Source organism: Ostrinia nubilalis, chromosome 16 (assembly GCF_963855985.1).
Source record: "Ostrinia nubilalis chromosome 16, ilOstNubi1.1, whole genome shotgun sequence".
Classification (NCBI taxonomy): Eukaryota; Metazoa; Arthropoda; class Insecta; order Lepidoptera; family Crambidae; genus Ostrinia; species Ostrinia nubilalis.
The window spans coordinates 13,787,799-13,801,009 of NC_087103.1; the positions used below are offsets into that span (position 1 = coordinate 13,787,799).

The 13,211-nt window shown below is 46.0% G+C and overlaps 3 protein-coding genes across 3 annotated transcripts in view; all 3 read left to right on the forward strand.

Annotated features, from left to right (window-relative positions):
* The window catches only part of LOC135079567 (uncharacterized), a 55,925-nt gene extending 49,962 nt beyond the window's left edge, over positions 1 to 5,963 (forward strand). Inside the window, exons 49-56 of the mRNA XM_063974219.1 lie at positions 888 to 1,005; positions 1,255 to 1,434; positions 1,693 to 1,893; positions 2,953 to 3,059; positions 3,668 to 3,828; positions 4,244 to 4,330; positions 4,461 to 4,689; positions 5,465 to 5,963. Of these exons, the coding sequence (XP_063830289.1) occupies positions 888 to 1,005; positions 1,255 to 1,434; positions 1,693 to 1,893; positions 2,953 to 3,059; positions 3,668 to 3,828; positions 4,244 to 4,330; positions 4,461 to 4,689; positions 5,465 to 5,576 (1,195 nt within the window). The 3' untranslated portion in view covers positions 5,577 to 5,963. The remainder of the gene's footprint in view (positions 1 to 887; positions 1,006 to 1,254; positions 1,435 to 1,692; positions 1,894 to 2,952; positions 3,060 to 3,667; positions 3,829 to 4,243; positions 4,331 to 4,460; positions 4,690 to 5,464) is intronic.
* Positions 5,964 to 6,348: 385 nt separating this feature from the next.
* On the forward strand, positions 6,349 to 10,820 carry LOC135079568 (uncharacterized). The gene is made up of 5 exons (XM_063974220.1): positions 6,349 to 6,707; positions 7,030 to 7,992; positions 8,063 to 9,101; positions 9,166 to 10,457; positions 10,708 to 10,820. The coding sequence occupies exons 1-5, from the start codon at positions 6,590 to 6,592 to the stop codon at positions 10,818 to 10,820; spliced, it is 3,525 nt and encodes a 1,174-aa protein (XP_063830290.1). The 5' UTR covers positions 6,349 to 6,589.
* Positions 10,821 to 10,893: 73 nt separating this feature from the next.
* LOC135079179 (uncharacterized) lies at positions 10,894 to 13,087 on the forward strand. The gene is made up of 2 exons (XM_063973768.1): positions 10,894 to 11,017; positions 11,101 to 13,087. Exons 1-2 carry the CDS (start codon positions 10,909 to 10,911, stop codon positions 12,990 to 12,992), a joined length of 2,001 nt encoding a protein of 666 aa, XP_063829838.1. The 5' UTR covers positions 10,894 to 10,908; the 3' UTR covers positions 12,993 to 13,087.
* Positions 13,088 to 13,211: the final 124 nt, after the last annotated feature.

Genomic DNA, 13,211 nt, shown 5'->3' on the forward strand with positions numbered 1-13,211 from the left:
TTTTAAAACGACAACCTATATCTTGAAATTCACATTTGATTGAAACTAGTTTTTGCGAATAGAATTAAAACTTAGACATGCTATCAAATATCTAATTTGTAACGTATGTTGTACCAGGCTGGGCACGCCAGTATACGTGCGCGGGCACGGCGGCTGGTCGGGGCGCGCCAGCACCAGCTACGACGCGCACGCGCCCGCGGAGCCCCGCCCGCCGCCCCCCGACCCGCGCCGGGCCCCTGCCCCCGCTGTCTACGACGCGAGGGACCAAGTAAGTGTGTCGAAGGTCAACAGCATCCCTCCAGCCACCTAAGTTTCTACCTCACAGCACACGAATTGAATCTTACAAGAAAACGTAGGTATCTTTACGTCAATAGCGGTGTACAGACGCACGAGCTACGATGCGCACGCGCTTGCGCCCGCGCCTGCTGTCTACGACGCGAGGGAACAGGTAAGTGTATCACCGTACTATGTGTATAGAAAACACAGCGTGCGACGTCCACCCACGACCTAATAAAGGTAGCAGGAAGGCGCTGGATGCAGGCCACGCTACCAATCGTGGCATGTGGAAGTCATTGAAGGCGGCTGGTCGGGGCGCGCGAGCACTAGTTATGACGCGCACGCGCCCGCGCAGCCCCGCCCTTCGTCCCTAGACTAGCGCCGCGCGCCTGCCCCCGCTGTCTACGACGCGAGGGAGCAGGTAAATGTCAGGCTGGTTTTAGAGTCACGCTGACGCACGCTGACCGTCAGCGCTGACAGCTGAAATGTATGAAGCGTCGGTGCCGAGCGATCAGCGTCACACAACAGCATTCCTACTGCCACCTAAGGTTCTACTTCGCAGCACACGAATGGAATCTTGCGAGAAAGCGTAGGTATCTTTACATCAATAGGGCTGTAGAGACGCACGAGCTACGAGCCTACGACGCGCACGCGCCCGCGCAGCCGCGGCCTCCGCCCACCGACCCCCGCCGCGCCCCTGCCCCCGCTGTCTACGACGCGAGGGAACAGGTATGTGTAACACCGTACCGTGTGTATCGGAAAACAGCGTGGGACGACCTACAAGGTGGACCGACGACCTAATAAAGGTAACAGGAAGGCGCTGGATGCAGGCTACGCTACCAACTATGGGATGTGGAAGTCATTGAGGAGACCTGTGTTCAATAGTGGACGTCCTGTGACTGAAATGATGACGATGATAGTGAGGTACGTGTATCAACAGCATCCCTCCTGCCACTCTTGGTACTGCCTGCCTTACAGCATACGAATGGAATCTTTCGAGGGAGCGTAGGTACCTACCTTACGTCAGTAACGGTGCACGGCGGCTGGTCGGGACGCGCGAGCACTAGTTACGACGCGCACGCGCCCGCGCAGCCCCGCCCTCCGCCCGCTGACCCCCGTCGCGCGCCTGCCCCCGCTGTTTACGATGCAAGGGAGCAGGTAAATGCTGAGTAAACACCGGTATCGTCAATAGCCTCTTGTACTCGAGCAGTGCTCCTAAACACCTTCTGCCACTATCCCGCGCTTTCCGCCAATAGGTCCGCGCCGTGCCCCTGCCCCCGCCGTCTACGACGCGTGGGAGCAAGTATGTTTGTCAAGGGTCACCAGCATCCCTCCTGCCACCTAAGGTTCTGCCTCGCAGCATACGAATTGAATAGATGCGCGTGAGCAGGTATCATCAGGTATGTGTATCAACAGCAAGCCTCCTGCCACTCTTCGTTCTGTCTGCCTCGTACCATACGAATGGAATCTTGCGAGAAAGTGGAGGTACCTATTTTACGCGGCTGGTCGGGGCGCGCCAGCACCAGCTACGACGCGCACGCGCCCGCGCAGCCCCGCCCCCCGCCCACTGACCCCCGTCGCGCCCCTGCCCCCGCTGTCTATGACGCGAGGGAGCAGGTAAATGCTGAGTCAACACCAGTATCATCAGTAGCCTCTTGTGCCCGAGCAACACTCCTAACCACCTTCTGCTACCATCCCGCGCCCTCCGCCAATAGATCCGCGCCGTGCGCCTGCCCCTGCCACCTAAGGTTCTACCTCGCAGCATACGAATTGAACAGATGCACGTGAGCAGGTAAGTGTCATCATCATTTCAGCCACAGGACGTCCACTGCTGAACATAGGTCTCCCCTAATGACTTCCACATCGCACAGTTGGCAGCATCTTGCATCCAACACCTACCTACGGGACTATTCCCACCTCTCGTTCCCACCACTGCAACTCCTGTGTAGCCAGGATCTACAGCTTGACCGCCACAAAAACCCAACCAATGAAGGTCAAGTTTGTCCCGGGGGAAAGTTAAACTGTCATTGGATCCGCAACGAAATTAATCAGAAGAACATAGGAGGAGTTCGAAATTAAGGTTCGACTTCCCTCCATTGCAAAGCGGATGACAGGTGACAAACAAAGGTTTAAAATCTTTAAGAAAAGATTATGCACCACGGACAATAAATTAAATTAAGGGGGCCTATCTTATGAGCAATTAGCAACTACCTGCCAATAATATTTTTCACAAAATCGCTTAAAAGCACGGATATTTTTTCCTTCCAACACCTACCTGCTACCTTTATCAGGTCGTCTTTCTACCTTGTGGACGTCTAACGCTTCGTTTTTCGGTACGTAGCCTCCACTCCAGAACCTTGCTGCCCATCGGCATCGGCCGTAGGTACGTGTGTACAGCATCCCTTCTGCCACTCTTGGTGCTGCCTGTCTCATAGCATACGAATTTAATCTTACGAGAAAGCGGAGGTACCTACTTTACGTCTTTAGCAGCATTGCGCGTCCGAGCAATACTCTGGCACCCCGTAAACACCCCACCCCGCTCTATGATAAGCGATTCAGGACCGTAGAACGTGAATCATGAATCTTACTTAGCCAATACAGGTGGTGTTGGCGTCTACGATGCACGTAAGCTGAAGCTGCGTCGATGCTTATTTAAATTTTGATCTCATTTTCCAGGTTATTTACTGGGCAGACTCCACGAACGAGATAGCGTTTGTGGTGCCTTCAGGGCACGAGCTAGATGAAGAGAAAAGCGATACCGATGGCGGGTGCCAATCCACCAGGTATCACCATTTTATACGTCATTCCGTAAATACATTTTGTTATGCAATTTACATATCGTCCTCTTGCGACGACAGTGTAACATCTCTAACTTTAATATAAATAGAGTCATACTGTTGTTGTCGCAACTCGCAAGTAGACTATATTGATTTATTTTAGCGCAAAAACACTTCTTATATTTTGTACTCATCTTTGTGTATGGTTTTACAAAATTGCAAGGAACTCTCCAATCTAAAGTATATACGACAACACAGCCCTTAACTCAGCGACATCTTGCTGTAGATGTAATAGGAGTAGAAGCTATTTTGCCATGATGTGATGTATCTTACTATCATACTTCTTACTAATATTATAAATGCGAAAGTTTGTATGGATGTCTGGATATTTGTAACTCTTTTACGCAAAAACTGCTGAACGGATTTTTATGAAACTTTATAGTATTATTGTTTGTGACCCAGAATAACATATATTATGACGATTTGTGAAAAACTAAATTTCACGCGGGTGAAGCCGCGGGCAAAAGCTATATTTCGAACAACTTTTGTTTGATAACTGACATAAAACTTACGTGTGACGTTTGAAATCCCTTTACAACTGTTGTACTCCCCAGCAGAAGCTCGGACAAGGCGGCGGGCTCGTGCTGGGACGTGTCCGGCTCAGGCGCTCCGTCGTACGAGCGCTCGGTGTCCGAGTCGGACAAGGCGTCCGCGCCCTTGGACAAGGCGCGCGCGCTGTCGCTTGACTTGGACAAGCAGCCTGCGGCGCTTACAGGTAATTTACTGAATTATGAAGTTGTGGAGGATTTTGAAGTTTATGTGGTAAGTAAAGAGTTAACTTAAAATCAATCAAGGATATTTGTGGTAGGTTGATGTAGTAAACAGGTCGGATGAACTGATACAAAACTCAGACATTCGATTCGACCTGCTCGAATGTGTTTAGGACACAGAGAAATTATGTACAGTCGACAGCACATCAAGCTATACATTTTCGTTGCAAACTCGCCCCTATCGCAACTACGTAAGATACCGCAGTGTTTACGTTGACGTGCTGTCGACCGTACTTTCGTACTTGGTTATCAAATTTCAGTTACGAACGTGGACTAAAGGCTTTCTCCTTTTTTTATTCTGCTTTTTTGTCAATTGTAATCTCAAAACCTTTCACTGTAATGTTTGTTTTTCTTCTATAGGGAGCGGACGACGTAATAGAGACTTCACACCAAAGATCCTCATCATTTGGTTGGACGACTTTGAAGACCATCTCAATCTACCAATAGGTACGTTTGCACATATTACAACTTTTCTCTAACTTACAATTGGTTCCGCGCGGTTCATACATAAAAAACTAAAAAAAACTAATTTTTCGCATTTACAAATCTTCCTGTTTTCTCTTTCGATCTTCCACAGATGATCTTCTCCGTTACTGTGAGACGGGTCTCCCGTGGCGGCGCCACGAGGCCTACGTTATGTGTGTGTCGCCTCGTCGCAGCGGATTGCTACTAGTCCGTGTACCGCCGCCTGCTTCTTCCGCTGGAGTGTTAGCAGATGGCGCCCAGTTGGCGCCTAGTTTACTGCCCGACTGTCTTAGGAGAGCGGCGTTGGACAGGGCGAGACGAGCTAGGCTGCAGACTGATTTGTAAGTGTACTATAGATATGTCAAACCGGGCTTGTAGCCCAACGGTATCCTCAACTGGGAATACTGGCAATTGGCGCCCAGTTGGCGCCGAGATTACTGCCTGACTTATTGATCAGGCTGAAGATGGAAGCAAACTTCATTTGAAATCCTCAACATCCTCCCCAAATCCCACTGAGAATCGAACCCGGGACTCTGTGGTCTTATCATGAAGCTGCCAAAAGACAATGCCGGAAATTGGCGTCTTTTTTTTTTCGCACGGCCATCGACCAAACCATGTTTTTTGGATACAAAATAGTGTAATAAACCAAACTTACTATCACATGTATACCTCTAAACTCAGTCTGAACTGAGTTTCGAGCGTTAGAAGTTTGATGATTTACATACTAGATTTGCTTTTTGCGCGCAAATTTTGTAAGAAATTGCAACAAAATATTGACATTGTATGTGTAAACAAACAATACCATCCATTAAAGGCTCCAGACATCAGTGTGGAGCAGAATCAGCGCAATAAAAAAATAGCGCAATATTTTGTTGTAATTTCTTACAAAACTTGCGCGCAAAAAGCAAATCTAGTATGTACTAAATCATCAAACTTCTAACGCTCGTAACTCAGTTCAGACTGAGTTTAGAGGTATACATGTCATAGTAAGTTTGGTTTATTACACTATTTTGTAATCAAAAAACAAAGTTTGGTCGATGGCCGCGCGAAAAAAAAAGACGCCACCTTCCATACAAAATCTGGCATTGCCATTTTATTTTACCTTACCTATTTCAGATATCAACCGCCCCACGTGAAGCGGCGCCACCTCATCCAAGAACTAGCGCAGCAGTACAAGAAGGATTTGTCTGAACCCGAACTGCTGGAGTCCTTATTCCGAGCACCATAAGTTTCGAATTCGAGATGAAGCGATTGATTCGCGATTTCGAAAATATAAACTCAAAATACTCCACCATTTTTATCGCCGAATTTATGGGATGGTTACATTGACTTTGACACTTCCTTTAGAAGGATTAGGGAAGCACTTTGTAAGTAACAGAGTGTACAGCAGATTCATTTAATTTTACGCATTATTAATTTCGTACTTATTTATTAACGTTGATGTATTTTTTTAAAGTATTGTTTTAGTATTATCGCATATGAAATTATGTAACTTAATATTAAGACTGATTTTGTTAATTTTAATGTATCTCAAGTATTTAACATTCCCGAATAACATGATATGCATAGGTGCTTAAATGATTATTATATTTTAAAGCATAATATTATTGTATTTATGATTAAATAAAAACATTAACTTAATTTCTGTCTTTGATTCAGTCCTCAACCTTTTCCTTTTCCAGTCATCAAAGTTTTCAATTTGAAAATTATTTATGTTCGGTAAACCGAATTTGGTTTATAGTTCCAAAATACTGAACTGTCCTATCCATGACATTGACAGCGGGGCGCCACCGTCATTACCGGATCGCTGGTTCCGATTTTTGCCATGTTGGAAACCATATAGTTGAACGATGGTAGCGCCCCCCTGTCATTGAGTTTGGTGGGACAGTTCAGCAGATGGATGGATGAATGAATGAATATTTGGACTTTTGCATTGTCCAGCTTATAAAAACACGCTATTTTTGTGCTCAAGTTTGCTTCGAAATCCAGTTGTTGGCTCAATGTCGGTTGTCTATTAACTAACATCGATTCTCTTTTTATTTCCACCTTTTTCCACTCCAACCTCTGGCATAAACAACAAAATCGTTCGAAATTCAAACTGACTGACGTTACATCAATTCGTTTTCGAAAATGACGACTTAAAAATTTACAATAAAACGGTTTTGTCATAAGTGTTTTTGTAGTAATCGTTTACATTTAGATAATTAGCTGTTTGTTGGGTGTGGTGGGTCTGTCGATGTGATGCTGATCAGCAAAGTGCCTGACGAGACGGCGTCCTCGCGAGACCACTCGCACGAGTACCAGACCGCCAGCGAACTCTTCGATATGATGGCCAGGAACCACCCCTTCGAACCTGATGGTGAGTACACGACACCACATTAATGCTCAACTACCTACTTATGAAGTCATCTGTTTGGTCTGAGATTACAGTTGAAGGCCATCTTTGCCAGAACGGCGTATCCATTATGTACCTTAAGCCTTCGCCAAATAAAAGACGTTCCTCCTAGGTCGTCAAAGCGCCAAATTGTTTTGCTATGACGGGTTGGGATCTCGTGATCACGCTGTGTTTACCCGTAAAATTCGTGCGTCAGGAACGTGTTCTATTTGGAGAAGGTTTTGAAATGTTACTTATATTTTTGTTTGTTTGTGACAGTCTCCTTTTTTTCCTTTAAATTTTTCAGTGGGTGAAAGTCTATCAACTAGAGATTTAGTAATTTTATACAAAAACATCGATTTAGGCACAAAACTCATGTCCAACGCCGAAGAATTGAAACGAATCAGACCCAATCAACACGTGGAGACGGTCGTTTACAACGACGACCTAGATTCGGAGGACTCGGATGTGAGCGAAATTTACGGTAACGAAGACATGCGCAATGTATTTTCGGTCAACAGCGAGCGAATCGATCTGTTCAATGATCGACCTCCCTACCAAAACACTCTTTGCCAGAAGTTAGGCGATTTGGAAATACAAGCTTCAAACCTGTCTATGGAGTACGATCAACATTTCCTCTTCAAAGACCCCTACATAAAAGAGCAGCTCAAAAACTTAAACGGCATGGACGGGGAGTGCGATGGGATGGTTTTGCCGACTTCGCTCCTCGACTACATTTGTTGCAAGCGGTTAGAGGATAATTACAACTTCTACATGGAAAATATTATCCGATACGTCAAGCACACTATTGAGCAGCTCAAGCGCATCAGCAACGGGGACTACTTGACGGACAAAGCGAAAGAGAAATGGAGGGAAGTCGAGAACGCTAGCAAAGGCGACGACGACACCAAAGTCCTCGCCACATCGACAAGCATCCCACTACAAGTCGAGCGCAAACTGAACGGAGTCTCGACCACGTGGGACGACATCATACACTCGGAAGTAGACGTAAGATCTTTATCGAAGATACTGGAAAAGAAAATTATCGTGGAAGTGCCAAAATTAATCTGTGGATCGTACAAACTGTTTAGCAAGTTCTGCTCTGATAATTTAATTATTAGTTGCAAAAGAGAGGAGGAGCCGGTCGCAACTGAGAAGAAGAAAGAATCTCGAGTGGACGTGGTTCTTCAGCTAGAACGCTCGGATTCTGGACATGTCATGAGCAACATAAGTTCCATAATGATATTGCAAGCCACTCCTATCCAACTCGGTAATACTTTATACAAATTAATGTTGTGATATCGAAGTATATTAGTAGATAATTTATAATTTTGTTTCAGATGAGCGTCCCAAACCTCTTCCGTTGTCGTACAATGAAAAAGACGAAGAATGTTCGAACACTGAAATTGAAGAACTTTCTTCTGTGAACGAGCATAGAAAAGATGAAGTAAAAAAGGTTAAAATTGTTGAGGTTCAGGACACAACTGATGACGCTGATATCAATGCTGTCGGAGACAATGATACTGCTTTGAAAAATAATGAAGTTGAAATGCTAGCTGACGAAAACATTGATGATGGAAATGATTATCCAAATGATTCTAAAAGTAGTGCAATGGAATCGGGTGATTCAAGTATCGCATTGAGAGATATACTAGACACGAGAGCTATTCCGAATATACTGCGAAAAGAAGCGCCATATAATTTTATATCGCCCGATGACTTATCGCTGTCCATGCATAAACTAAACTTGAGCTCTCTACCTGAGGAGAACAGCGAAGATACGTCCCAAAACCAACCAACCAAAAAGAAATCGCCAATGAAAGTTAGGATTAAGTCACCCTACGAGAACAAATCATTTATAATGGAAGAAAAAAAGAGAAAAAAACTCTTGGAGATACGCGATAAACGTGAAAAAAAGAAAATGGCAGGAGGTGAAAACTGTAAAGTTTCCAAGCATAGATACGGTAAAGGAATCATGCCGTCGAGTTCCGTCACAAACTTATCGATTACGAACAAATCGTTTTATAATTCAATTTATGGCCAAAATGTGAATTTCGACAATAAGTCCACCAAAAGTAAAGGACGTAGGGGTAAGAGAGAATTATTTATCGACGCGCCTTTGGAGCAATTGAGAGGAGAGAACGAGTCGCCGATGTTAACTCCTGATAAAAATAACAAAAAATATGTCAATCGAAGTTATTACTTGGATGAGGCCGTGACAGAAATGATGTATACGCAACTGCGACAAAGCGACTGCAGCAGTGTCAGGGAAATATTCTCGGCATCCGCTTCTGCTGTGTCCGCCGAGTTCGCCGCCAACAGAGCTGAAGCTGACCCCAGTGATAAACTTGCTCCCAGTTTCCGGGAGGACTCGGAAAGGTAAGTTTGAATGACATTTCTCTAGTGTTATTGTTAACAAATACTCAAGAATATTTTTTTCCAGCGATGACGAAAACAAAGATGCATTTAATGATAATCCGGGAAAAAAAGATAGCCGCACAATTATGATCACATCTTCAAGAAGCATACTTAATGTTGTGCCTGCAAATTCGCCTAAAAATAACAAAGTTAATGATGAAGACGAAGAAGAAACTTCCGAAAATCCTGTGCCAACCGTCGCTTGTAGAAAGAGCATAGAAAAACTTTATGATCTGATGAAGAAATTAGGAAAGACCGACACGCTAGAAATGAGGTCTTCCAGAAGCAAACTCTTAACCAATATCAGCAAAGTTGACGCTATCGTACAAGGCACCTCTACCATACAAGGCAGCGACAGTGGAACCAGCCTCAAACATCATTTGACCTCATCGAATCCTAGCAGTTTTAGTTTTGAGAAAATTAATAATCACGATGAGATTCCAGATTCAAAAATAACGAGTAACAAAAATACCGATGCGCTCACTACGGTGGTCCCTAAAGTTATAATAAGTACAAAACATCAAACTGTAAAAGCTGAGGTTGAGAAAGTGAGAAAAGAGCGTAAGAAAATTGTCATGAATCCTTTATCTAAAGTGCCAGACAACCCCCTGAAGGCCATATCGCAGCTACTTCACGAGTTTGATAGCGTGCAAAAAACCAGGCAACGTCTTCCATCAGATTCCAAACCTAGCAGGAAAGGTGATTCATCACACGAAGGACGGAACGTACCCCGGCAAGGCTTCATGGTTAAAAGACGTTCCCGAATCGATCAGTCCGCTAGAGAAAACGAAATTCAAAGCGACAAAAATTTTAAAGTGATCGCTAGAGACCGAAGGGCCAGGCCCACCCCAGCGATGGAACTTTTAAAAATACCGCATCAGCAGATACCTATCGAGGAGAAGCACGTCGATCGCAATGTTAAGGAAGAAAGGCACAACCCGCACAACGATCGCGTTGCGAAAGAGGATAAGCATTTAGATCGTTTTAGTAAGAAGAAAATAGCCGACATAATAGATGAGGTGAAGGAAGCGAAAGGTGAGGCGGTGCGCGGGCCTTCGAAGATGAACTCTAGGTTGAATTCACTGGCGCAGCCGAAGAAGTCTTATGTGCAGGCGCACAGCGAGGAGTACCAGACGAGGTACGGCAGGAACCTCATGGCGGATCGCTTGCAGAGGCTGGCGTCGGCGCCGCCGGCGCCGCCGGCGCTCGTCGCCGAGAAGCCGGCGCTGCTGAACATCAAGAACAAGCCGAGGAGGACCAGCACGGAGGCAGTGTCGTCGGTGTCGGTGAGACCGCCTCCGCCGCCGCAGGCTATAGGTGTGTAAAGGTGAATTTTGTTGTGACATTTTGTTAATTTTTTATCAAATAAACCTAATTCGCCTCAGCCGATTTCCATACCGCTGCAAGCTTATCGTCGATGTAACATTAAACTGTGTCATTTTTATAACGAGTCTGAACACCGGCTCTCATTTTTGTAGCGTGCGATTTATTTATTTTCGAGGTAAAATCTAGTATTTTTTCCATTGGGCCGCGTAGGGTTGTCTAATGGTTATCCCGTGACGCACAGAGCGCGGGCTCAGGCTGCGGCGGTCGGCCAGCAGCAGCCCCGAGCCGCGCGCGCCCCCCGCGCCGCCCGCGCCCCGCCCGGGCCTCGCCTTTGATGCGCCAAATAACATGTGAGACGCTGACTTGTGATTGAAATCTGAAGTCGTATACGTTTGGTAGCTTTATTTATTAACATCGACAAACCTCTGCCAGGAAAAACAAGATGGTGGCGGTAGAGTCGTACGTGAAGAGCCACTTCCGCCGCTCGTCGCCGCACGCGCTCGGCGTGCACAAGGCGCGCGTGCCGCTCGTGCCCACGGACCTCGACCTGTGTACGTTCATCGTCCACCCTCTCATTTTCCTATCGGGAATGTGCAAAGGAAAACAGAAATTATTTAATTTTAATCGTTCGCAGCGTCAGTCGCGTCGTCCCCGACGGCGGAGGAGTCGACGGCGATCGGCAGCAAGCTGCACAGCATCATCGACAGCATGATCCACGCCGCGCCCGCGCCGCTGTCGGCGCTGCGCGAGAGCCGCGAGAGCAGCTCGCGCGACCCCGACGAGCCCGACGCCTACTCCCTCGGGAACCTCTCGCGCCAGGCCTCCTCCGTCGACTCCGACTACCGCGCCGACATATTCGAGGACAAGAACGTCGAGACGGCCGTCGAGAGCTTCCAGGACAAGCGGGACCTCACGCCCGAAGAGGAGTCCAAATCCTCGGAAACGAAGTACGACCGCGAGTCGAACGTTTCCTCCGGCGAGCTCCAGAAGCTGGAGGACGCCCTCCACGGCCGCGTGTCGGTGGGATCCTTTCGGCAGCTGAGAATGAACGACTTCGCGCTGACGCCCAAGCGATCGTTGCAGCGAGCGCTGGTCGTCCGTTCCGGCGACGTTGTGCTCAAATCTTCGATATCCAAAAGCCTGAAACTGAGCAGCTCCCGCTCTGACGTCTCCGCAGATTTAAACACGTTGCCAGCCCTTGGAAATTCTCAACTGGGTTGGAATTTTCGCAGCAACATCCCGATGCAAATCGCGACCGTCGGGTACGCGTTCCCCGATTACCACGCGGCCTACTGCGAACCGAATACGGCGATCAAATCCTTGGACAATATTTTCAAACTGGGAATCTCTCTGAGCAGCTCGTCCACAAAAAACAAAAAGTCTGATAAGACGAGTCAGTGTTTTAAGGGATCACAGTCGAAGTGCGATACTCAAGATAATACAGCATCGTCTCTGAATACTGCTGACGCGATGCCTGTAATGAGAATGAAGCAAATGAGTATTGCGTCGGTTTCCACGGAAGCTCGTCTGTTTGATAATATTGAAAAAACTTGTGGCGACTGTTCAATTGTAGTACCAGAAAAACGCCAGACCGAAGTCGAAAAGGTGAAGACTGAAAGTAACGCTGAAAGTATAGATTGCACTTCATCTTTGGACATGCTTGTTGGACTTCTGAACGAAATCCAGAAAATAACCACGGGCCATATCACTGACACTGTACAATATGCGGACGAGCAGGATTGCAAAGAGCTGGAGGATGTCATAAATGGCAACGATGCAATGAAGGATACGGCGAAAAATATTGACTCTCACGAATTGGTCTCCATCGCATCCTTGGACAAAATGAGGCAGTTGGAATCTAGCCCGAGTATTTATTCTCTGTACTTGTCCGATGGCGATAAAGAGTCGATTGAGGAGAAGATTGGGATTCCGCGACTGACTACCAGCTTAAAAAGCGTACTGCGTCACGAAATACCGATTCACGTGGACAAAGAAGTTGGCGCTGATTTCCCAGTGAGGGAATACACGAGTACTTTTACTGACGTGCCATCAACGTTTTTCCCTATTACCATAACTCACAGCACTAATGTCACTAATTCTCTAATCGGGATTCTGAGTAAGCCATCAAGCCAAACAATGTTTTCGCTCGAAGACTATGAAAGTGCGTGTGCGGACTCTACCTTAAATTGTAAAAAGATTATGGAAATCACAGAAGAGTCTAAAACTACTCAAATCTGTGAAACGCCTGTGATTGCGTATCCTGATAGCGAGAAACGTGTGGAGACTTTTACTGAACAGCAGGTGGAGGTATACAGTGATGTTGTTATTGAAAATGTATCAATCATGGAGGTGCACAAAGCTAAAACTGAGATGAATTTATTTAGCAATTATACCAATTACCACAAGAGTTCAGACTTTGATCCATTAATTAAAATGAAGCGCGATCTTTTAGTAACAATTTACTCGATGCTGGTTTTGACTGTATTTGCTGCCTTGTCGTTTCCAGAACTTGTGTACCATGTCTGAACTGTGAATGTAAGCTTTTATTTGGATGTCTTTATATGAAACTTATTTATTTTGGTATTTATTGTTTAGTTGAAAAATACAAGTATTTATTACAATATCTAGTTTTATTGTTGCGTATTACTTCAGACAGGTGCAACAAAAACATAACCCTCCTTTTGGTGCAGTCGGGTAAAAAGATAATATGAAACGTTCCATAGCACAAGACTCCTTATAGTGCTT